At 40.7% G+C, this 25,989-nt stretch overlaps 3 protein-coding genes across 3 annotated transcripts; 2 read left to right on the top strand and 1 right to left on the bottom strand.

The window, feature by feature from the left end:
- The first annotated feature begins 719 nt into the window (after nucleotides 1–719).
- On the top strand, nucleotides 720–5,184 carry LOC311259275 (m-AAA protease-interacting protein 1, mitochondrial). The gene is made up of 5 exons (XM_084356318.1): nucleotides 720–1,255; nucleotides 1,622–1,693; nucleotides 1,862–1,988; nucleotides 3,036–3,180; nucleotides 4,265–5,184. Exons 1-5 carry the CDS (start codon nucleotides 746–748, stop codon nucleotides 4,347–4,349), a joined length of 939 nt encoding a protein of 312 aa, XP_084212444.1. The 5' UTR covers nucleotides 720–745; the 3' UTR covers nucleotides 4,350–5,184.
- Nucleotides 5,185–7,494: 2,310 nt separating this feature from the next.
- efhb (EF-hand domain family, member B) lies at nucleotides 7,495–12,926 on the bottom strand. The gene is made up of 13 exons (XM_084356724.1): nucleotides 12,709–12,926; nucleotides 12,489–12,548; nucleotides 11,562–11,705; nucleotides 10,990–11,167; nucleotides 10,674–10,784; nucleotides 10,428–10,557; nucleotides 10,255–10,335; nucleotides 10,082–10,149; nucleotides 9,813–9,967; nucleotides 9,236–9,443; nucleotides 8,804–9,037; nucleotides 8,425–8,603; nucleotides 7,495–7,664 (listed from the first exon to the last, which is right to left on the bottom strand). The coding sequence occupies exons 1-13, from the start codon at nucleotides 12,778–12,780 to the stop codon at nucleotides 7,518–7,520; spliced, it is 1,767 nt and encodes a 588-aa protein (XP_084212850.1). The 5' UTR covers nucleotides 12,781–12,926; the 3' UTR covers nucleotides 7,495–7,517.
- Nucleotides 12,927–14,389: 1,463 nt separating this feature from the next.
- On the top strand, nucleotides 14,390–24,611 carry rab5ab (RAB5A, member RAS oncogene family, b). Its single transcript, XM_084357930.1, has 6 exons — nucleotides 14,390–14,580; nucleotides 16,871–17,097; nucleotides 19,077–19,228; nucleotides 20,524–20,646; nucleotides 20,891–20,984; nucleotides 22,747–24,611. The coding sequence occupies exons 2-6, from the start codon at nucleotides 16,932–16,934 to the stop codon at nucleotides 22,860–22,862; spliced, it is 651 nt and encodes a 216-aa protein (XP_084214056.1). The 5' UTR covers nucleotides 14,390–14,580; nucleotides 16,871–16,931; the 3' UTR covers nucleotides 22,863–24,611.
- The last annotated feature ends 1,378 nt before the right edge of the window (nucleotides 24,612–25,989 follow it).

Genomic DNA, 25,989 nt, shown 5'->3' with positions numbered 1-25,989 from the left:
GTACGTTCACTCAAGTACAAATTGAGGTACTTGTACTTTACTTGAGTATTTCCATTTCTGCTACTTTATGCTTCCACTGACTACATTTTGGAGGCAAGTATTGTACTCGTCCTCCACTACATTTATTTGATAGCTTTGAAAGCTGCCTCAGAGCCAAAGCAACACATTGTGAAATGAATTTACTGTCAACACTGATACCGACAAGCAGCGATGGGATGTAACTAAGTACATTTACGGAGAGTACTCGGCTTAAGTAGAATGTCGAGGTACTTGTACATCACTTGAGTATTTCCATTTTCTGCTATGTTGTACTTCCATTCTACATTTTGGAGGCAAATATTGTAGTTTTTACTTCACTATATTTATTTGATAATTGTAGTTAGGCCTACTAGTTACTTTGTAGATTACATGCTGCATCAGAGCCAGTGTGGTGAATTTTTTTACTTAATTATTTTTATCAACAATTGGATTTTAAAAAGTTCCAATAATCCCCAGAAAATAATCAGTCAACCCAGTTTACAGTATAAACCATTCATTTAAATATTTGTAATTTACTTGTACTTTTGACACTTAATGTATCTGATATTAAATATACTTCAGTACTTTTTGTATGGGTGACTTTCACTTTCACCAATGTAGATGAATATTTGAACACAATTTCTTTAGAGTATGAGTTTTGGGGATTTCCGGCATTTCCAACTGCACCTGAAGGCAGCAGTCGCGTGTGTACAGCGCGATAAGCATTATGGGTACAGCATGGGGTGAGTTGCGTAAGGTTACCAAAGGCAACGGAGTCAATGGTGGCTGGTCCAGCCCGGGTCCGTGGATCAGACGCCGGCGGTACCGCAGCGTCCTGCCCGCTGTGATGCAGCGCATCAGCAGCCTCGCTGCATGCCGGGAGCTCGCCGGCCTCGCGGCGTGCTCACCCGGGCTCTGCCCCTGGAAGAAGGGCCCGACCTGCGGCAAGGAGCCGGTAGCTCACCGGCGGTGGGCGGGGGTGTGTGTGCGTCCTTTCACCGCGGAGCATGGAGCTCAGGGTCGGAGGTTGTGCCCGCGAAGGTTCGTGTTCGCCGGTCAGAACCACAGACTGTTCAGCTCACAGCCGCCGGGGCGCTCCGAGGGCCAGGCCGCTATCTCCGTGGTCGGCATCCCGGACCCGATCACATGGTTCCGGTGTAAATTCACCATGTATCTCATCAGACTGTTCTTTGAGTTGGACCTCAACTCTGAGGAGTTTCACAGCGGAGTGAAGCAGGTAAATGAGCAGCAACACACCTGCTCACTGATGCTGCAGCAGTCACTGACAGCTGGGAGACATGTGAGGTGGAGGTTTGGTGTATTTACTGTAGTTAGATGTAAACAAGACATGAAGAATGAGGTTTTGCATTGTAAACAAGAGGTTTTACAGAGGTCAGACACTGTATATTAACCCATGTTAAACAAAATCCTGATGAGAAAGCAATAATCTCTCCTCGGGGTCTGTTTGGTTGTTAAGACAAACACAAACCTTCCCGGTCTGGTTTGAAGACAGTTAACAGTCACATTATAAGAGCAGGTAGACTGACATCATCCACCGTGACGCAGGACAATAAATGACCTTGATGTTCCTCTTCCATCCCAGGCTCTGGTCCACGTCTCCGACTTGATGTCCAGTGGCAGATACCACAGGCTGGTGGGAATAGTGTCCAGAGAGGTAACAACACATCACGCACACACAAACTGGAGCAGATTATTCTCCTGAAACCTCTTCTTCAAAGAGGTCAAACACTTGAATAAATCATCCAAAAATGTAGGTCCAAACTCACTGAAAGGGTTCAGTTGGGAACAGGATTAATCAGGATGATCTCTTTTGTCATTTCAGATGATTGAATACGTGGAGACGAGGTGCAGGTCTCTCACCGACGCTCAGAGGCAGCAGCTCGCTGTCACGATGGAGGATATTGTATTTATGCTGCCGGAAGACGTGTCTGTCGTCTTTGATCAATATGGTGAGTTGTCGTGCGATTACACGCCGAGAACACCGAGTGACAAAAGTGATTTCAGCACCTGAGTTGGCTTCTGCTCAGTCGAGGTCTTTTACAACCTGAGCTGCTCGACTGCCAAGCCTGAGTGTACGTTATGAAATAGATGCTGTTAGTCAAAGGTCATAAAACCGTCCACGCTCGGCCTCAGTGTCAGAGCTGCAGTCGCTCTCACTACGTTTACATGCACACTAATATTCAGAGGTTGATGATATTTCAAATTTAATATATTAAATATTCTGAATGAGGCCTCATTCTGTCATTTGTTATCTGTAGGTCTATAAAATGTCAGAAAATGTCGATCTGTGTTTCGCAAAGTCCAACATGACGTCCTCAAATGTGTCTTTTGGTCCACAACCCACAGATATTCAGTTTACTGTCAGAGGAGGAAAGAAACCAGGAAATATTCACATTTAAGAAGCTGGAGTAAAAATTAATCAAACGATAATTCAGTGGTATAGTTGACAACTAATCGATTCAATCGTTGCAGCTTTATTTTTCCGATCAAGAGATGTGGGATGTCTCAATATGATTTGAGTTTTATGAGGATTCTTCAGACATGTATACGGCACATTTTATAAGTCTCAGTTGGGGTTTTACTGCAGTTTGCGACACACGGCCCAAAAGAAACGCCAGCAAACTCTCATTGGAAGGAGAGACATAGCTGCTTGTAGACAATTTCAAGAAGGTGGTTGAAGCAAAGAAGGACAAGTCTGCATATTGTAAGGCCAGGACACAAAATGGCACGTTGGGGCACGTTAATTGGCGTCTACACGGCTGCATGTAAACAGGAATATTAGCACAATATTAATTTTCAGTAGCCATGAAAACATCTTGGGAAGAATATTGCCTTTTTCGGAATAAGCCAAAAAAGTTCACACAGGTCACAGATTTAATCACAAGCTAAAAAACATAACATATTGTGAAGTTCTGTGTGTCTATTGTAGCTATTGCTATCCCCAAAGCTAACTCATCCGCTGGACGCTCTCTGTCTTTCTGTCTTTCCCCTGACAGGTAGGAAGTTCTGCCACGTCGTCTTGAGGTTTTGGATCCTGTCAACACTTGAAGGCCCCGATGACCCCGAGGGCATAAAGATCTTCAACGTGGCCCCAAATGAAGATGGTGACCCACAGAAGAAAATAGTGACGGCAGTCTACGAGTAAGGACTCGGCTTATCGTGTGCACACATCACAAACATGCATCTGAACTGTTTTGGATTTCATGAATTGTGCGCTGCCTCTTTTTTCATAAATCTTATTTCTGATCATTAATTTGCTCAGACATCACGCGCCAAAATCTCTGTTTGGTTTATTTCTCTTTCATAGAGCGTGCTGAATCACAATTAAAAAGGTACAAATATTTACTTAGAGAGATAATTATATGTTGGCAAAAGCTCAAAGTTACCTGCAGGCTTTCCAACATATGGCACGTCTGTTTTTGTTGGGTGGGTAACAAAGCCGCAGCTGATGGTGGCGAGTTAAAAGACTTTTCAAATATACGTGAAGGGATAGTTTTAGAGAATTGTTCCAGAGAGTCACGTGTGGGTGGATGACAGTTCATCTAATATTTAATGCCTCGTTTGGGGAAAACGCTGAAAATGGCATATTTTATTTCACTGAGGACTTCTGACGCACTGAAGTAAGAAATATTAATGATGGCACCGCCTGGAAGAATAAATCAAAGGCGAGCGAGAGACAATGCTAATTATCATGCAAGCATTATTGTGGCTCTGTGGCCAGCAGTGTTATTTACTTCAAGAAACCAGTTCTGATTCTGTATGATTCTGTTCCTGCATCGCTCCAGAAGAACTGCTGATATGATTTGCTGCTGTACCAGAAAAGGGGGAATAATTTAACTCGGTGTGTAAAAGTCAAAGCCTCTTTCCATTTCCAATCAGTAATCCAGTTAGTTGCTGGACCTCATGGTGTGAGTGTTTCTACCTAATGCCCACCTATCTAGTTAGCCAGACTCTCTTTCCTATTGTCTCAGGTCTTAGAAAGCCCGTTACACTTCAAATGTTATCCCAAAGGCTAGAAAACAGGGAGCTTGGCAGGATAAGAAAGCCATTTCTCAGAATCCTCACCTCATTGTTTTCAAGATGAGAAAAGGAGCAGAACTTAGTTTGAGTTGAGATTACTTTTTTTCTCTCCACGACTTTGAATACACTTTGGGATGCTTCTGCAGCGCCGGGTATGCATGATTTAGCCCCATTAAAACTCCTCTGGCTCTTTTTCCTTTTCCAGGTTTCACAAAGAGCTGACGAGAGGAGCCTCTCACGACTGGACGGTGGCAACCGTTTGGCACTGGCACTGGAAAGCGGCTGAGTGATTTTTACTTGATGCAGCAAGACAGTTTGTCTGTCACCAGGACAAACTGGGATGTTGCTGTTGGCTTAATTTACTTATCTCTGAAAGACAACTTGAAACTGGACCACAGACAAAGTGAGCAGCAGATTGGTGTGACTGACTGTCTATTGGCGTCACATGAAACGGGACCCGGAGCCACAACACTGAAACTCAGCAGAAGACTGAAGACCTCAGAACCTTTTATACACAAACCCGCCTTCCTACTTGAAGTTTTCCTCAGTTGCCTTTTAAAGAGCTACTCCAGGGATTTTAGTTAGACAGCATACTGTACACCTCCTCCTCCTAACCTGCTGAATACCACCACGTATCTTTAGCTTTGACACAGTATATAAACAGTTATGAGGCTGCTGGAGGAAGAAACCTGCTGAAAATATCTGTTGAGCATGCTGCCAAAAACAATAAAAACTTCACTCCAGGTAGGTCCATGTATTAGTTTTTTTCCAGAGCTTTTTACTACGTCTCACAGTCTTCCTCTGCCGATGGAGTTTGCTCAGTTGTCTTTGACTTACAGGTGAGGTGGAGCTTTGATCACGTGAGCACAGCTGCCTGTATATGGTCACTGTTTTCATGTTCGATGTTCTGTACTTAATGTAGGTCAGGTGATGACAACTGAGAAAACTATCCGCTGATGAAGACCATGAGATTTGGCTTAAAGTTCCAGAAAAAGCTGAAAACTGGATCTTTTTTTTTGTCGAACCTTTTATTCCAAGGTCGAGAATGAACAGTGACACTGAACTGTTGAGTTTGTTTGTTTTAAATCTTTCAAATTTGTTGCATCAATAAATTGCTTGATTGTAGCACCGGACTGAACCCTTGACCCTTTAATTTATTCCCACTCACAATCCTTATTTATATCTGTGCCTTTCTGAACGTGCATAAATAAACTGAGGGACTGTACAATAATTATAGAGGTGGTAAGGGGGCCTTGAACCTCATGTTTCAGTTGTAAAAAAGCAAGGCCCTCCCCAGCACTGTGTATATTTTCTTCTTCCTCCCTCCAGATTCAGATTCAGCTTTATTGTCATTACACCCAGGTGCTATGAAACTTTCGGGGCAACAGCACAGGTGGTCATTCGTGCTGTCAGCATGTAAATTGCGTGCTCCTTCAAAAGTGGCGACATCTGCGGCATTGTGTGATATAACGGCACATTTCGAAAAAAATAACGTGCAGAGAAAAAATATTTTACTTCAACTTGTGAAAAACTGGAGCAAAAACAAAAGTGGCGTGAATTTAAGTATCTATCAATCATATTACTGTCACTAAATATACAGTCAAGGTTTAAAAAGAAGACCCTCAATACATTTGGTACAGTTCCTATGTTTGCAACATTTTCTAGCTCCAACATCAAAAGGCTGATGTAACAGCCGACTCTGCATTAGCATTAAAAGTGAAGTCCTTGTTTTCCATGACTGAATTCTCCGCACGTGATTAATGAAACATATAAGGGACTGAATATATTAGTGTTGTGGTACTTGTGATAACAAGCAACAGGCAACAAGATAATCCATTTTCCATAGCAAGTAGGAGGGTGCGTATGTTCTGGTACATGGTTTTCAAAGAAAGTAGTTTATGGATCAACAGGAGATCTCAACACTGGTCTTATACCAAGACAAAGTAAGTTGTACTGCATCGCTTCAAGCAAAAGCAACAAATTAGAGTAAAAAAAATTCTCCAACCGTTTAACTCAAATTCAGCCTGCGTCTGAGCCGGCGGTTACTGCCAGAATCGTGTCACTTGTCAAAGGCATCACGTCTGACAGGCTCGTGAATGCTGCGTGTCATCCCATTCTGTTAAAGCTCGCTGCAATATTATTAATGTTGACAACATATCTGACAAACAGAGAGGATTCTGTCATTAGCGGCTGCTAATTCATGCATAATGAAATGCGCTGAGGATTATTCTAATTTTTGCTGCATAGTAATATGTGGTCCTGGAAGTTTGCGTGGGGGTTTTTTGGTTCCAGTGGAGCATCTCGCAGAGTCGTAATGAGATTAAATGAGTGCGGTTAGCTTAGCACATGTCAATATGCTCATGGATATGGTGAGAGCACATTAAACAATTTACCACGCCTGTGCATCACTCAGTTTAATGGAAATTAACAAGAACACAAAAGCAAGTGGTGAATATACAAAAAGCTAATGGTTTTTTTGTTAGTTATTTCACTGTTTTGTAATGTTCTGACATGTGGATCAGTCGAGGCGGCGCGCCAACCTGTTTCATTAATCTTGTTAGCGAAACAGATTGCAAACAATTCTTCATACCTCTTTGAGAGTCCGCATGTCTGCTTGCATGTCAACATGTGTCTCAGCTCCAGGAAGCCATAAATTAATTGTGGTATCTCTGTCAGACTCCTGTTTTAAGGCTGATTAATAGAATTACAAGATAAATCCGCTTGTAAATCAAATCTAATACTCTGACAGAACAAATGATAAGGCACGGAGAAGGTATCTCTCTGGATTTACTCGGGTCTTTCACCAGAATAGAAACAGTCACATCGGCTGTTATTAAGTCCAAAGCAATCGACATTTCACAGCAGCTTAGGTGTACAAACAAAATATGACATGTTGCTTCCAACAAAAGAAAAAGGTGACATGTTGACATGTCAACAAATGAGCTGTTCCTGTGCATGAAATTTTATTTTTCATCTCAATAGGGAAATTGATTCTCCATAATTTGACATTTAACAGGAAAAAAACGCCTTTTGTTTACTGACATGTTTATCTCTGAATTTGTGGTGGTATCAATAAATACTGTTTCTTGTGTTGACCACTAATGTTTGTTGTGCAGGCTGATAAACTATAAACAAAACTCACTTTCTTTTCATGCCATCCAGCCTCACATGCAGAACATTCTCCATTGTGGGTTTGTACTTTTAAAAAAAAAATTTCTGACCAACAGGAAATGGGTCTTGATATTTGGGCCAGAACAAAGACAGTTTAAAGAGACTTCATGATGGCACAACTACCAGGTACTTCAGATGATTGTTGACTTCTACGTGACGTGAAAATATTGTCAGACATTTTGTGCTGCAGAAATCATCATCTCATTACACTAAAACATCTTGGAGCGACAAAGTTTTCACCTCGACTGTAATGAGGAAACACTGTGCCGGTAAACACATCTTGAGTGTTACATCGCTTTTATTTCCTTGAGTACGTTACGGAAAACCTCGACACAAACCTCCCCTGCCGGGTGCCTCATGGACGCCAACTTCCAGGCCCCCTCAAACACCTCCTCAGAAATATTCACACCCACATTCCTGAAGATGTCTGCAATCTGTGAAGAAGAGGGAGTCAAGTCAAGTTTTCTTATTTATCTCACTGCACTGAGGCCATACTGCAGCCCCAGGAGACTTAATCTAGAAAAAGAATGATTATGAAACAGGCAGAAAGTCAGTCAGACAAAACAACAGATAACCAACAACTAGAGAGGAATGACAGAGTCAGGCAGAGATGGATCACAGAGAACTGATTCAGCATTGATTCAGTCTCATAACATATTTGTCAAAAGCGGACGCTATTTAAAAAATTCGAGTTGAAATTTGAACGAAGTCGGTGACATTCAAAGGCGTTTTGAATATTTAATAGAGCATTAAACAGGAAAGACTGTCAACTATATTAAGCTGAGAAATTACCCGTGCATTCAACCTTGAACAAAAGGCTTGAATGACAAAGAGATGTTTCATATCTCAGTAGCATCACAGAAAATAGGAAGAGACTCTGGACAACAAGTCTGCCAATGAATGTAGTGTATGTATCGGCTAAAACATTTAAATCTTAGTTTCCGTAATTTCAATGATCTGTAGGAACCAAAAACAGCAAACGTAACATAAATGAATAGTGAATATAAGTCTTCTCTAACATTACGTTAATTAAAAAATACACAGGTCATCTTTAAAACTGATATTTGTCATACCACATTAAAATATTTATACAGTATTTTCCATAAACTGCATCTTCTGTGGGTCTGTACTTTTAACTGTGAGTATTCACTCATTTATGTAATTTAGGTACACCTCTGCTGATGTTGTGCGTACCTCCTGCTTGGTGCGAGGACAGAAGAAGTGTTCTTCATGAACACCCTGGAGGGCGTGAACTGATGGATGCAGAAGATCTCGAGCTGTCGTTTTACCGTAGCTGGTTTTGTCACTGACTCTCTTTAAGCGCGGAGCTGGAAGGTCAGTGCGCACGGACGGGATCCCACAGGTACGACTGTCTAAAGAAAGACCACGTAATGAGTGAGCATGTTTAGGAGATGGGAGTCAAATATGTTAAACTGGTGCTTATAAAACTACTTATATCAGTCAAAAGCAGATGATGTCCTCACACAGGCTTACAAGTCTGAATATTGCTGTTCTTGGTTATTTCACCTTTGACCTCTGCCCTTTTCTCCAGTACACACTATTTCTGACTTACTTGAAGTAAATTTATCATTGGCAGCCCCGATGAGGGAGGAGGAGGTCATGAAGTGCTCTGGGACTGCCCTGGGTCGCCTCAGGGTCCTAAGGGTTTTCAACGAGCTGCCGGGCTCAACAGGCTCCAGGTCCTCAGGTTTAATTAAGGCCCGAGAGACAGGACGCACTTCAGAATCAGCAGATTCTGACAAAGGCCTCCTCTCTGTGCTGGCTGGAGCTGAGCTGGTCTGACGCTCTGGAGACAATATAAATAGAAAGTGCTACAGAAAATATCCCTCCGCACAAAAACTCCACATCATCCTAAAACCTTAGGTAGCATTTTAAGTCTTGTATTGCCAAATTCTGATGTTGTTTAGACTGAAATACAAAAAGCAGAGCAGTTGTATAAGCCTCTTACTAAAGAAATGTGTACGTGACAGTCCATTTAACTGACCGTTTGTCAGGATGCGTTGCTCTCGACTCTTGATGGGCATCTTGTCCTTCCAGTTGAGAAAGTTAGCAAACTCCAGGAAGTTGATAAGTCCGTCCTTGTCCGTGTCACAGTAGTCCATCAGGTCGTCCAGGACCGGCCCGCTGACACCCAGCTGGAACTGACGGCACACTGCCTGCAGGTCCTCTTTGTCAATCATCCCCTTGCCTTTCTAGTTTTTTATGGAAACAGGTATATATGGAAAGGTTCAACGACTACAGCACATTTGATGTGAGACTGCCCGAGTAGAATTACAGTAGTATAGGCAGTCGACCAGGCAGGTGCAGCTGATAACATTAATAATGTCTGTTAGGGCCTAAATGGACAAAGGGCAAATGACTTTGGTCTGATTTCTTTGATTATTCTTGGACATGAGAAGATGTGTTTATAAAATCATGGTATGTTGACTTTGTACACTTTCTAACTGCACTTCTTCAGGTTACTTTAAATTGAATGGGTTGAATAATGAGCAGGTTAAAAGTATAGCAAGTCAGGAAGGTGGTTCAAAGTGTCACGCAGCCTGAAGTGAAACCAGTCCTACCTTGTCATAATGTCTGAACGCCTCCAGCAGGGAGGGGAAGTTCTGGAAGTTGACCTTCTTCAGGTGGTGTCGCACTGCGTTCACTAGACCGTGCTGTTGATCTCTGCCTCTCACATACTGACCCGGCTCAGTGGAGTGGATTAGATCTCCAACACCTGCGCAGGAAGCAGGAAAAATGTCTCATGACTGGAACAAAAAGGACACACTGTATCTGTTCACACATGTTCCAATATATAACCCAAGAATGGTCATTTTTACATAAACTGTACCAAATTCATCTGGTGGTAAGAAACTCCCAAAGGTTTGATCTGGTGGAATATTTAAGGTCTTTCCTCTCCTGAAAAGATGAGATTAATGAGAGAAGGAAGTTAACAGAAGTTAGTAACATACTGTACATACAGAGGTCACATGACTGGTCAGAGGAAGTGTGACTGACACTTACACATTGATCGTTGTGCCAAGTTGTTGCGCCATCTTTTCCCTGTTCCCAGATCTCTTCCAAACAGCGTTTGGATTGTAAAACCTTTTGCAAAATCATACACATACATACATGTATATACAAATTTTAATGGAAAATATCAACGAAACACTCAAGTTAGTTATTGCAGCACTTACCTCTGCGTTTCCCCCAGCCAGTGGAGAGTTTTTCCAAGATTGCGGCCGTCGTTGAAATGAGGTGTGATGATCCCAAACCTGCCGTCTCTACTGCAGTGGTTCCAGTTGTACTTCCTGTCAATCCGCTCACCTTTAGAAGAGTAAGGCATCACATTGCAAAATGATCACCAGGATCAATTCATAGATTGATAGACAGTTGGTAGTAACAGTTAAGGCCTTGTGCACAATATATATTTTTCTTTTTACCAACAAAATAGGCATTGTGGCTACGAATGTAAGCGTCGTGTCCTTCCTGAGTTTCCCTCTCCAGTTCCTCTGCTGTTTTTGGAGGGTTAATAATCTCACGCACATCCAGACCTGGACAGAAAGGAAGGTGACACATTCAAACTAGAGGAGACTCAGTATTGAGAAACGTGAAACATATGATCTTTTTTAATCTGCACATTTTGGTAAAAGATTAATATAAAGATAAATATTTGCATGTTGTTGATATTTGTGCCTCTTCAGACTTTAGCCTAATTTCTTCTTTAAAAGTCATGACCTTATTTGATGGTGAACTTACCTCTAACTGTTTTCACACCATACGTATATTTGCCGTTACACCAAGTGGGAAGTCCCACACGCTGATCATGGGACCTGCCGACCGGCCCTTTTTGACTGGAGGCGTACGCTGCTTCACTGAGTTCTTGTAACCTCTGCTGGAACAAGGTCTTCTGGGGGGAATTTAACAAGCTCCCGGCCTGTTACATACAAATGAAGAACATATATCCATATTCTGGGTGTGTGTCATCAAAACCCGCATTTTATATTAGCACCCGCTACATAAAACATAAAACAAACACTGACTTCACTACAGTTAAACTGTGACTGATCTTGTTTTCTTAAATCGATCCATTAGCGGCACCAAAAACGATGCATTATGGATAAGCATAATGTGATTAATCAGGAGCATGAAGAATTTAAAATGTTGGTGCTCAATCTAAGTAAGATATAAACCTCATCACCAAGCAGAGTAATAAATGATTTATTGTCAATGATCTAAAAATACATCAACCCACAAAATCTGGGGCAGTAAAAACCCGCCGTATTGACCCACGAGGTGTGTGTGTGTGTGTGTGCTTAGGCTGTACTCACACCGAGGGAAGTTTTGGTGCTGATGCCATGAACGAGGGCGCTGGCAACATCTGGATCATTCGCCTTCCCCTGGTGCACTCTGATCGCCCCCGGCTCCGGCTGGATGCTGCTGCGGAATTTCCTTATCACCGGCGGGGTGGACGGCTGAACAGCAGAGATGTTGATAAATCAGAGCGTGAACATGCACCTTTACATTTTTCAGAGCTGCCTGTGGCTCCAATTTATATTCATACGTTCAGTTGGGCCAAAGCACCCAGAGATAAAACGGACTGGCCTATTGCATATATAGGCAGTGGTGTCAAGTCACAGTCGAGTTAAAGTCTTAATGTATCTTGGCGGCTGTGGCCCAGGGGTAGAGCCAGCGTCTTATTATCAGAAAGTCGCTGGTTCAATTCCCCTGGTCTGCATGTCAAAGTGTCCTTGGGCAAGATACTGAACCCCAAACTGCTCCTGATGTGCTGGTCAGCACCCTGCATGGCAGCCACCGCCATCAGTGTATGAATGCATGTATGAATTACTGTAAGTTGCTTTGGACAAAAGCATCTGCTAAATGCCAAAAAATGTAAATGTAATTAAGAATTAAAGTAATTTTCTAGCAAAAAAAAATTTACCTAAGTACCATAACTACAAGTAAATTATAAATAAATGTACATGTATGCATATACTGTATACTATGGGTTGATTATCAGCCTGATCAATTATCAGATCCCATATTCAGCCTCTTCCTGGTTATTGTAATTAGTGTTTTGTTTTCTGACTGTTGCTATAAATAAGTTAATCTAAACATGCACTCATTTGGCTACTAGTAACTGAAGTTAGTAAATGAATGTAAATGTAGTAAGTACAATATTTGTACCTCAAATTGTACTTAAGTACAGTATTTGAGTAAATGTACATTCCATCACTGCATATAGAAACTGGACTTACCCTGTCCTCTTCCTGTAAGCAGGTCTTCACCCTGTCTCCTTCAGGTTTCAGTTTCCCAGCCTGGTGTTAAGAGAAAGAAAAAAACACACACACAAAACAGTAACCTGTCAACTAATGAGACAAATGTTTGTTCAGCTCAAACACTCCGCAGCTCTTAACGCACAGGAGCAGCTAACGTTAAGCTAACGCAAAGTTAGCTAGCTATTTTACAGTTGCTCACCGTCGGTATGTCCGGACTTGTGTCAATATATGTCCGCTGGTGAGAGTCGGTGTTTCTGTCCGTCAGACTCATCTTGAATCCACGAGTATCAGCAGCAGAGGAAGTTTTATCTTTTTATCTAACTGGGAAAGTTTCTAACAGTTTTCAGGCTAACGGCACCAACTTCTCCTTCAATTAGCCTGCACCTGTTTGAGTCCTGTTGCCTAGCAACATCTCGACGGTCACGCCAGGTCGTGTCATTTCGCGTCGTTCGGGCATTTTAAAAAAATCTGAAACATTTATAAATTAGCCTGAAATAAGCTGATTATCAGACAGAGAGCAGTTTTTAAATGAGCTAATTGGAAATGTGAAACTGTTTGTTTGTAGTTAACTGCCTCAACATGATTTTCCATGAATCCATCATAGTCAAGTAAGATTTAGAATAAGAGATAATAGTCCTATAACTCACTTTTGTTTAAAAAAAAAAAATGTATCAAGAAATTTAAAATATACATGAGATCCAATAAAAATAAGAACAATATGATTTTTCAAAATAAAGTTACAGGAATCCAACAGGATTTTATTGGAACCGGCACAAAAATACGTGTTTCCAACAGTGTGAGTGTGGAAATCAAAATCTCTGAATAAAGAAATTTACTCAGATTTTAATACAAAACATTTAATACAAAAACATGTTCCATGTCATAAACTGCAATAAAAATACGATATTTTTTATATTAATTTCAACCTTCAGTGGGTTACATTTTTTTAACCAACAGTGAAACATATCAGTCCTGATAATAACTACCAAATATTCATTCATTTTCAGGATTTTAACCCGTTAAATACCAGTTTGTTTACATGATGCCACTGTACAAAATAACACAAAATAATTGTTTTCCATATAATTAATATAAATTATTTTTATGGCAGTTTTTGACATGGAATTTTTATTTTTGTTAGTAAATGTGGTCTTTTATCAGCTGCATCACCCCCTTGACTCAGTGAACTGCCCTGGCAATCTGTGGGCTAAATACAGTTTCCGATATTTGTAATATTATATATCTTTGATTTATTGGCATTACTTTGTAGAAATCCGTTCTCACTTTGACATTAAAGAGTGTTTTTTTGTAATTTTTTTGTCAGAAAAAAAACACAACTTATATTGACCATGATTCAATTTATAAAAGCAGTAAAAGGGGAAGACATCCAAGGGGGTGAATACTTTTTATAGGCACTGTATCTGGGCTATGGGCAAAATAGAGATAAATTGCCCCATCATGTGAAAAATGGTAAAAAATAAAATAAAATAAAAACTCATCCAGGACCACAGAATGAAAGCCTGATAACATGAGATTCACACAGTGGGATGAAAAAAAAGTAGTTTAATGTTACATAACAATAAAAGTTTTATCTGTCTGTCTGTGATAAACACAGTGTATTACATTTAAAAGAAAAACAAATAAACACCTTTGCCAAAATGTATGCAGTATGCATTAATACAGGCAAAAATGAAAGCAAAAAAAAACAAACATAAAAATGTATGAACAGTGGCATGAAGGTTAACAGATTATATTAATACTATCCTACATAAACTCTTGAAGTTCAGTGTATTTCTGTGTTTTGTAGTTTTGGTAAATTGGGAATGAATCCTGACACGTGATTGGTCCGTCGCACCACAACGTAGGCGGATTGTCAATTCCAGTCATACGATCTGTCATCATCGTTCGTACAATGCGAAAAGGGAAGTTGAAAGAAGTGGGAGAGGGACATCGCGGAGCCTTATGAAATCTAACGTTACAGTAGCTGGCTGGTTTATCGACACACCGTGAGGAGCCGCAGACATTATCCTGGAGACACCGTTTACATTAACTAGCTTCCTCTTTTTGCTGGGTGAGTAGCTAATATTAGCGTTAGCTTGCAAGCTAATGGCTATCCGGAGGGCTCCTCCCGATGCGGCCACAGCTAAACAACGTTCGCTCACTGAGGTAGCCAGCCCAGTGTCTATTATGTGGCTAGCTAACGTTAGCTAGCCCGATACTAGAAGGGCCAAGCTAGTTAGCACAGCAAGTTAACGTTGTTCGGCTGGTGAATCCGGATCAGTCGTCACGTTTAGCCCATTACTACATTAACGTTAACCCACGTTTAATATCACAAACATCCGAGGCTGTGTTTAGTCCACTGATTGACAGGGCAGCTCACTAAATTAACGTCATGCAGCTAAGGTTAGCTAGCTGTCACTAGCTGTACACACCCAAAACTGCATCATCTGTGTCTTGGCATTCTCAAACGTTACATAAATGTCAGATCGAGTGTGTAAAGCTCTCACCGGCGTTGAAACTACATGTTTGACAGGTTAAAAACATGCTTTCTCACAGGCACATATTTGTTCTGGGCTAGACGTTTTGGAAGTTACTAGGTAGCTGTGTTGCTAACGCTAGCAGTCGTTGCTCTGCTAATTCGAGCCAGTCAACAACAACATAACAGGTTATTTGTGGTGAACTGTGTGTCGTAACGCGATTTTCGACGAAGTTGACAGTAATTATTCTTAGACTGATACTTTGTGTTGACAAGAGAAATGTCTGAGTCACAGAGAGAGTCTGCTGTTGTCTTGTTAATATGGTTTGGTGTTGTTATTCACCTTTAATGTCCAGACCGGCAGATAGAAGGACTGTAATGTAACTTAGCTCTGGATCATTGCCCCACCTATGTGCCCAGACTCGTGTCATACTAATCCCACGTTGTGATAGTCTGCCTTGTATAACCTAAAGCTACAAGCAGGAGCTGCCAGAGGTTTGTTGTTGCAGATTTTGAAACCAGTTATTCAACTTTTTGTCCTCTTTAGAAGTTGTAGTTAAATGTATACTTTGCAGGACTGTGTGCACAGTCTTAAAAAAACATAATCCCTCTCACTCATCACTGGCAGTGTATCAAAGACATCATGTTTAGTATAAATAAATGTGTGAAGCAATAATGTATCATATATCCGGGCGTCATGCACAGACGGTTTGTGTTGGTGGGCTGACGATCCGGCCACGAAACTCAACAATCACCTATTTCTCTCAGGATTGCAAACGCCACCTTTTGAATGGTTTGTTTACGATCAGCAGCCAACAAGTCCTGCATAGTTTGCCTGTAAATTGGCACAATTGAGAGGTTCAAGTGCTTTCGTGTGTGAACTCAGAAGATCGACTGTCATTAAAGTATTTGCCAAACCTTTGTATGTCTTTGCCATACCTGTTACACTTATTTGCGCGGCTCGTTATGGCAAGCAACCAACTATTGTTTGGAGGGGAAACACAGCGTGGCTGGTAATGTGAAACTTGTGTTGACTCACTGTGAATTGAACTAAAGTAAATTTCCCTCCGTGTTAATTTCTCTCCAGGGACACCTTGGCCTCCTGGTTTTGCACAGTTGATTGTTATCCACAGCATTAAACTATAACATTAAGATTCCTGAGTGTTTGACCCTGTTCATCAAACAAAATGCAGGAATCCGTCAGGCCTTGTGCATATTTTTAAAAAACAAATACAGTTTTCATGTTCTGTGTGCTGTGAACACAATGTTTTAGGCTCATTGATTTTACAGAGAAAATTAGGGGTGCAAATAATGATCACTGTCATTATTGATTACTCTGCTAATTATCTTCATGATTAATCTTTTCGATTCTCAAATGTAAAAAAAAATATTAAATATTCTCATCACAATTTCACTGTGACATCTTCGAATTGCTTCTTTTGTCCAACCAGCAGTACCAAAAACCCAAAGACTCGTCATTTACCATCATAAATCAAAGTAAAGCAGCAAATCCTTCTATTATAGAAGCTGGAACCGGAAAATGTTTGACATTTTTGACAAATGATTTTTCTTTCGATCAGCTTATCAGTTAATCGACTGCTCACTGCAACTTTAGAGAAAATGCATTATAAGTTATGTATTATTTGCTACAGCTTCCAAAAGCTACAGCTAAATATTAAAGAAATCAACAGTTGGTGCTTTTCTTGTTGTAATTGTGATTCTTAGTTTCATATAATAAAATGACAAAAACAAAATAAACACAGCACACACGTACATTTCAATTTTCACCATAATTATCCCGTCATTGTTTCTTTTCTTTTTTTAACATTAAGATTTGTATTTATGTGACTCTGACACTTTGCTCTCTCTTCTCTCTCCTGCTCAGGTATTCTCGACAGTTCATTGCAGTACGTCAGCGTCCAGAGGGAGAGACCGGACAGTGTGACATGGCAAGTAGAGGCGGAGCCACACGACCCAATGGGCCGAACGCAGGCAACAAGATCTGCCAGTTCAAACTTGTGCTTTTAGGAGAGTCAGCCGTGGGGAAGTCGAGTCTCGTACTTCGTTTCGTTAAGGGACAGTTTCACGAATTCCAAGAGAGCACAATCGGAGGTATGTATCTTCATTAGGCCGTGTTGTCGCTTTTTATTTTTTTCTGTGAACAGGCCTGCAAAAGATGCACCAAGTTGTTGTCTATAGTGTTGTTCAGTGTTTCCCAGAGCGTCAGACGACGTCCTCAAATGTTTTGTTCACAACCTAAAGATGTTCAGTTTACCGTCGTAGTTTCACTTAAACCGGTAAATTGATTATCAGAATAGTTTAATAGATAACTTTAAAAGATGATAACTTATTAGTTAATCAATGAATCTTTGCAACTCTACATGTTACTGACGTGCTTTCCTTACCTTCTTGTAAGACTTCATTGCAAGGAGAGACTTCCAGTGAATCACACAGTGGAATATAAACATCATCACCATAAAGGATCCAAACATATAGATTCATAGTTCCTTGTCAGAAAGTAAATAATGAAATATAAACTGAAATTATGAGATAGATTTTTAATTTATGACTGAAGTTGGAGGATTGTGTCTGTGACTTTGAGGAACAGGCCAACAGGAACTGGAGGAATAATCAGATGAATTTCTGGACATTTGCTCTCAGTTTCCATTATCATCGATGTAATCTTACACTTCTAGGCAAACATAGCGCTCAGTGGATATCATATGATTATATCAACGTATCCGTTTCATTTTATTGCTATTTTCAGACTCACCTTAGGCCTCTGAAAACGATTAGGCACGAACAAGGCAAGGTGCAGTTAAAGTTACACCTCAGGTTATCTGTGCAGTATGATTCCTACCTTATTTACTGGTTATTTATTTCAGTGTTTTCTTCTATTATTATTATGACTTCTCTCCTGAGCCCTGATTAATGGAGCCTCAAGTACTTTGTGTTATTTTTAAAAACTGTGTCAAGACAAATGACCTGCTAACCAAATCTACCTGTGGTTAAAAACAAAATAACCTGGACCTGAGTCAATATGTGGTAATATGCAAAATAAAGTGACAAAAAAATGAGAAATGGGTACATTCAGTGACAGCCTGAAGGTTTGTGACCCGTTACGATCCCCAATAAGGTGAAACTGAAGTTGTACTGGACAGTTTCTAGGTGTGATTGTCTGTAACTGACTAAATGTGAACATGGTGTTCCTATAAACTATTGATGTCAGTGAAGCCTCCCAGGGTGAACCAGAATGGCACTCAGTAGAGTGCATATCTCATAAGCCCAACACTCCCCTTTAGTTAAATCAAGCCTAGTCCAGTCTCAAACTCGATAGCCCTGCATCACTCTTCATTTTAAACCACCCATAACTGCCTCACCATAATTTAAGCATTTAATTTGGAAACAAAACAATACAGGTGGAATCATAATCTCCATTGTGTTGTGGAAGAAAAATAGACTTTCATTTGGATCTGCATCAAACTCTACTCACTCTTAGATTTTCTCATCATGATCCATGCATTACTTCCTGAGAAATGTACAAAAATGTTGATAAACGCCCTACAGTATCTCAGAAAGTTAAAGGAAGAGAGAAAAGATTCCTGGATCCATCCCTTTAATCAGATCTGCACCAAAAGTTAATGGGGTCTATCCTGGGCCAAGACTCATCCTCCGTCCAAGTTTTGTTGAAACCAGTTCAGTAGTTTTTGTGTAATCCTGCTGACAAACCAACCAACCAACAAACGCATATGGGTGAAAACAAAACCTCCTTGGCGGAGGAAGTAAAGGTTAAAAAATGTGTTTGTGTGACTTCCACCCTGCTTCATGCCTCAGCTCCCGTCCAGATCTTGGATGTTCAACATGAAACATGTTTAATATTACTGGGGCCAGACCTAGTCCAAATGTGGACTAAGTCAACCAGATAATCCTCCTCTGTCTGTGTGTGTGTGTGTGTGTGTGTGTGTGTGTGTGTGTGTGTGTGTTGTCTCCAGCACTGCTCTTGAATTATCACCTTCACAGAAACACATTTCATGTCGCTCAGTAGCTTCAGGCCCAGTTGTCACCGGTTCCTCTGCTTTGTGCCCGTACAGCTGCCTTTCTGACTCAGACGGTATGTTTGGACGACACAACAGTCAAGTTTGAAATCTGGGACACAGCTGGTCAGGAGCGCTACCACAGTCTGGCTCCCATGTACTACAGAGGTGCCCAGGCAGCCATTGTGGTGTATGATATCACAAATGAGGTGAGTCAGGTGCCTGCTCTTGCCAACTGTAGCTGTTTCTGTCAGTGATGAGGAGATATTGGGGCTTTCCATCAAGCCAGAAACAGAAATCTATTTTGGGGTGCTGACAAATTAAGAGATCAGTCATCATCACTCAACAACAGGGCTTTGTAGACAATGTATACCTATAAGAGACCGAAAATGAGTCAACCCACTCCCTGCGTAACCCCTGGTAACTACTGTTTCCACTACAGACAGTACCCTTAAATGTAGGAGGAATTAGGGTAACCACGTTCGCATATCCATCAGTTGGAAAACAACAGGGGAGATTGTTCTTATCTCTTAATAAGCTGCTGCATTAATTAACCGACACACTGCGACCTGTACTGTACATTACTGCCCGACTGACAGCATAATCACATGGTCTGCAGTGCTCTAAATCCACATTTAAGTTTGGGATCGGTGTGCAAGGAACGTCGACAAGAGGGTGACAAGAGTACAGGATGGTACAGACAGTTCTTTTGGTACCATCCGTAACTTTTGACAATGGAAATGCAAAAATAACCATCCCAAAGTGGACTAAACCGGATGGCACAGTGGAAACGGGGCTGTAGTCTTTTATCAGCAAGTGTCTGCTGTTCACAGGCTAAACATTGAAACAGCTGCCATTAAGACGGATCATTTATTTGTATTCTTTATAGAAACTGTACCTGAAAATTAGACTGTTTGTTTGTGTAGAAAGGTAGACACCAAAATAAATGAGGAGGGGTTAGGGTTAGTAATGTCAACATTATTATTGACTATGAATGCTCGTCAGTGGAAAAGCCAGCAGCGATATTGTTCAACTTTTAATTTAAAGGTCCCATATTGTAGAAAGTGAGACTTGAATGTCTTTTTTGATTATAAAGCAGCAGGCCTAATACTTAGAAATACTGTGAACGGATCAAAACACTCAATCAATGCTCGCCTTTCGAAAATAACTTTTATTACATCAGATAATCTTTTGAACAGAAACGGAAGAGAACAGAACACACATGTAGCCTACATTTAAAAAATGTTATCACTGTACATTATCTGTAATATAGCATACTGTACAAAATGCTGCTTTAACTCTACCTAAGCTGAAGACATATTTTTATTTCTTTGACATTTCATGAAAAGCATTATTTTTTCTCTTCCGGGCCTTGATCAGAAGAGACATCACAAGAGCACGCCTGTTGCCCTCATCTGTCCATCACATGGATCTTATTGTTAATTTCACTAACTGAGTCACCCCTCCCCCACTTTCCCCAACCCCTCCCTGTTTTGTTTGCCAGGAGTCATTTGTACGGGCGAAGAACTGGGTTAAAGAGCTTCAGAGACAAGCCAGTCCAAATATTGTAATAGCTCTGGCTGGGAACAAAGCTGATCTCGCAAACAAGAGAGCACTGGACTTCCAGGTTTGTGTTTCTTTAAACCCTCGTTAATTAACTGCCGGATGTTGTGTCAGGTTACATAAAGCATTCACAGATTATTATTTATACCGCATGTCGACAGAATCATAGAGTCTCTGCCTGATCTTGTCTTCTACTTGGAACATACCTGCTTTGCTTCCTCCATGTTTACATTTTTTGTCGAACCAGCTGTGAGGTACTTTATGTCTCGTTAAATAATGACTTCCTAATGTTTGTTTCACTTTCACAGGATGCACAGTCGTACGCAGATGATAACAGCTTGCTTTTTATGGAAACATCAGCGAAGACCTCTATGAACGTGAACGAGATATTCATGGCCATTGGTAAGTTTCTCAAACTTCCACATTGAATCTATAATATCTCCCACCCTACCGTTAGAAGTCTGATGCACCGATTTCCTGACCAGATGTGGACAGATGTGGATTATGTTGCCTTTGAGCGACAGTAAAAGACGCAGTTGTGTTTATCAGCCTCCAACTGGAATTCATTTTACAGGTTTACACATAAATTGGAAGAAATCTTTACTATTCAGCTGGTATGTTGATCACCAGTTAGTCCATTGTGTGTTGAATTTAAATGTTGCAGCCTCATAATGTACTTGTTACTCTTTTTGGAAAACTTCCTGGTGGTCAGACCTTGTCCGAAATGCAGTTTTGAGCTCAGTGAAGTGAAACCATCTCATGTAGAGTACAGGCGGAGGCTTATGAAGCCTCTCAGCTTGTCTAAAGGACACTGTGGCCTTACATCTGCCAGCCTTAACTCCATTTGCATTTGAAGGACGCACTGTATTTCTTCCATAAAGCAATCATAAGGCCGCTCAGCTCACAATGTAAACTGTGATCCGAGGTGTAGAGGCAGTGATGCCTGCAGAGAGTTTGTCCACTAGAGAGCGCTGATGATTTTGCTCAGCACATTATTAAAAAATTAAAACTACTTCACACCCACACGCCACCCACACAGTTGTTTTCACTTATGTTGCCTGACTTACCAAGCACAGACTGTGCCTAAAAACTCCCATGTGGGCGTGAACCAGGTGTGCATGTTATGTTTTATTCCTCTGTGCTAATATCTCATAAAGGGTTATTTACAAAGCATCTTTAAAGAGCAATTTAACACCCTGTGTTAGGTTTGAACATGCCTCCTTCATAAAATTCAAAACATGCATTCAGTTCTGTTTGAACAGCAAGTTAAGATAAACAAGCCTCAGTAGGTGCAGCAGAAGCAACAGAGAGACACATTACAAGTTCACACTGTCCTGACTGGTAACAGTTGATTCAGGGGTGTCAGTGTCCCAGAGGACGTCATAGATTTGTCACCAGTTTTGGGGGTTTAAAAGGTCAAAGGTCAAAATGTAAATCATTTCTTTTGTAATGAACACTGCAGACTGGGAACAGGGTCAGTTGTAAATGTTATCAAATGACTGCACACTGATGAGCCTATATCTGTGAGGGGTAAAGCCGGGGTTGATCATGTACACTTGTGCCACAGAGCGTTTACAAACCTGTGACTTCTTTTGAAGTATTAGATCTAAAATCAGTTAATTACATTTGATTGTTTTGATCTAAAATGCAGAGTTCCAGATCAATAAGTCTAAGTATAATATACTCAAGTTCTGTACTTAAGCACAATTTTGAGGTACTTGTCTTGAATATCACCATTTTCTACTACTTTCAGATTCTGCTTTAAAGCCAAAGTATTGGAAATTATAATTATTATTTTATTTTATTGGCCATCGTAAACAAAAATACTGACACCAATATTTGGAAAAAGTAAGATAATGAGTACTGTAGTCTTTGCAGATTGATTAGTTGATGTTAAAGCCTTTTTGGTTGTTGAGAGAATATAGTAATACTTAATGTGTTTATCTTACTCCTATATGTATTACAGGACAGTGTATGTGTTGTAATATGGTGGATGGTGCTGGAGGGGCCAGATGTCTTTACACACAATGAAAAAAATAACTTCATAACATGTAATTTACACATTAAAACAAAGAAGCTTTAGTGTGAAACAACTCTGAAGACATTTTGGTGTCTGGTTATTTATCGTGACATCATCACTGATGTTGTTGCCGTGTCATTGCAGCAAAGAAGCTACCCAAGAACGAGCCTCAAGCGGCCGGAGCCAGCAGCGGGCGGAACCGGGGAGTGGACCTGACAGAGACGGCTCAGCCCACCAGCCGTCCCTGCTGCAGTAACTAACCCAGCTCTTCCTGCTCATCCACCCCCCTCCACACACACACACACACACACACACACACACACACACGCACATACACACACACCCTTCTGCCCCCCCTCCTCCCTCTCAGCTGAACAACATCTGGACATCTGGCTCCTTGGCTTCCTGACGTCAGACCTGACCGTCAACCTCACTTCCCCTGGAATAGCTAAAAGACTCTGTATAGCTGCATTTCTAATACCTTTTATTTTGTTGATGTTCTTTTTTTTTTTCTTTTTTTTTTTTTTTTTAACTTTTTTTAAGAAGTGTATATCAGTATAATGGATGCATGTATCACTACAACGCCTAAAAAAAACACACATTTTTATCTTTTATTCAGTTGCAAGACTAACCCCCCACATTTTAGAAAGATGAGCGAGTGAGAGACCTGTGAACGTGTGAATGCGTCGTGTTTGATTTGCTGATGAGAAGGTGTAGCTTCATGTGTCACTTCACAGGGTCGACGTGCGATGCGTACGATGTTGCCTGTAGTACTCTTTGTGTGCGGGTTAACTTATGCTCACAATCAGAAGAGAAACCAAATTTGTTTCCATCGAAGGACCTTTGTGCAAAGCAAGAATCCCTCCCTCCTCACATCTGTTACACAAGAAGACGTCACCATCCGAGGCTCCTAAAGGAAAGTGCGGAAAATGAATTTGGTGCTGTCCGGTTTATGGAAAAGTTGGAAAATACAAGAATAATAATCGATGCACATCTGGCTTCCCATCGTGTGCAACCATCTGTAGAGCGAGACGGGCTTGAATAACAAGTTTTGGAAGTGCGAGAAGATCCGGAGCCGACACCTTCAGGCCAACGTGACGGGATTTTAAATTCGGCTTTGCTATTTAACAAATGCTTTCATGTCCATCGCAGAAATCTCGTGTTAAATTCTGACACTGATAACGGCTTCACGTGGAAAAGAAGATCACCAGGAAACCTGAAAACTGTGGAACATCCTGCTTTTTCGAGTCGTCTTGCAAAGACTCGAACATACGACTCGTTCTGTGTTAGATTTCTCGTCTTTGTTGATCCGCTCTGTTTCTGTTTCAGGCCAGTAAGTCAACCGGCATCAATTTGGGGGGGATCTCAAATCAAATGGGGGATTGTTTTTAGAGTAGAGTTCAGACGGCACACGCAGAAAATTGGACTACTACCCATTGTCACGAGTCTGTGGAAAAAAAAATATACTCTAATGTTGTTATAGGGTGCAATGTTGCAATGTTGTCTTCTTCCTCCTTTAGTACAGCTTGCAGAGCTCACGAGCTCACCAGGAAATTATCTAGAGACTCCGAACAATTGTACAGTTCAATATAGGTCTGCTTTTTCTTTTCTTTTTCTTCTTTTTTTTCAAAATTTCATCCTCGACCTCGTCACAAACAGGTCAAATGTTAAGCAGTGGTGGTCTTTTTAGGTATATGTAGTGTTATTAACAAAATCCCTCTCTGGTGTCTTGTTACTTTTCTTCAGAAATGGTCCATGGTCATGTTTGAAAGGAACTTTTATTGCATTGCACAGTGTTGATCATGTTTTAATTAATGACTGCCCTTCGATTTTATATGACGGACTGTATTGGACTTGCTAACCTACAGCTATAAGCAGGTAGCATAATTAACCTTACTGGTGGTCTCTCTTACAGCTCAATGAATTTTAATGATGTAAAACAGCATTACTAGTGATGGGCTGATAAGTTTTGAGTGTCTGAATACAACTTAATAAATTCAATAAAGAGGTCTCTTGTACGCCTTTTTGCTATGAATATGTCAGCTGCATCACAGGTAACGGAGGTTTTCAAATGATGTCATGTATTTGTGGTGCAGGGAATCAAATTTATTAAAAAAGGTCGATGTTTTGGTTGCAAAAGCTTGTCTGGAAAAAGATCTTCATGACCAAACATCAACCTTTTTTTAGTAAATTAATCATTGCAGTGCTGAGACTTGTGTGCTTAGTCATTGACTGCCCACAACAGGTGTTAAAAATGACAATCTCTGAGCTTTAAAGTTCTCATTGTCCTCAGGAGGGTTGTGAGGATTTCTAACAAGAGCTGCAATGGTTACTAGATGGAAGAACATTAAAGGGTAACTCCACCAATGTTTTCACATTTACTGTAAGTGTGGTTACTACTGCATACGTGAAAAAAAGGAGTATAAAGCCTTTTGTGGCTCCAGAGAAAGCCGCATGTGATCTGATAAATTCCCCCAATGATGTCACTCAGTGGGGGAAGTTGCATCGTGGGAAATGTAGGCGTTTTGAAAAGCAGTACACTGGTCTAAAAGCATGATCAAAATGGATACAGCAGAAACGGATATCACCTGCTTTATTCTGTGCATGCTTCCTTTTTCGAAAGCCTGGTTCCTACATTACCCACAATGCAACTTAGCCATCCCATATTACTTATCAAGCAACAAGACTAAAAGTTCACAGCTATGCTAACGTCTCTGTGTGGCTGTATTTAGGCACAGTCATGCTAATGTCAGCAGATTAACATGCTGATGTTCAGCAGGTTTATTCACTGTGTTCACCACATATTAAAGGAATAGTTCATCCAAAAATGAAAATTCAGTCATTATCTACTCACCCCTCAATGCTGATGGAAAGTCAGGTGAAGTTTTATAGTGCACAAAACATTTCTGGAGCGTCACAGCAGAACAGTGTTGCAGCACTCTCACCTGCAGCAGATGGGGACTTTCTGCTCCTTTAACATGCTGAGGCTGATGGAAATGTCCTTAGTTTAGTTCTGCAGGTATTTTTTTTAAATAAGAAATGACAATTTTGAGCTGATGATGGCGCTAGATGAAAGGTTCAGGGAACATAAATGTGTGTACCAATTTTCTTTTTCTTTTTTTTTTTTTTGCAGTAGTAATTCACTCAAAACCACAAATGTCGACCTCATGATGTCTTGCTTCACTTCCAGACCTGGCCCTCCACACTCTTTTTAGCAGATTGGAAAATACTTGTTCCACTCAGAAAAGGTGAATTCAGCTCTTTGAAAACTGAGACAGACACTGAAAATATTACTCACTTTGTGTATAAACTTTTCCTTCAACGGTGATATAAAAAGTGACAGATACTGTGTTTCCAAAATACCAAACACTGAATATCTGGTTACTT

This window comes from Pagrus pagrus (assembly GCF_965226575.1).
Source record: "Pagrus pagrus genome assembly, chromosome: 7".
Lineage (NCBI taxonomy): Eukaryota > Metazoa > Chordata > Actinopteri > Spariformes > Sparidae > Pagrus > Pagrus pagrus.
This window is presented reverse-complemented; position numbering and strand designations above follow the sequence as displayed.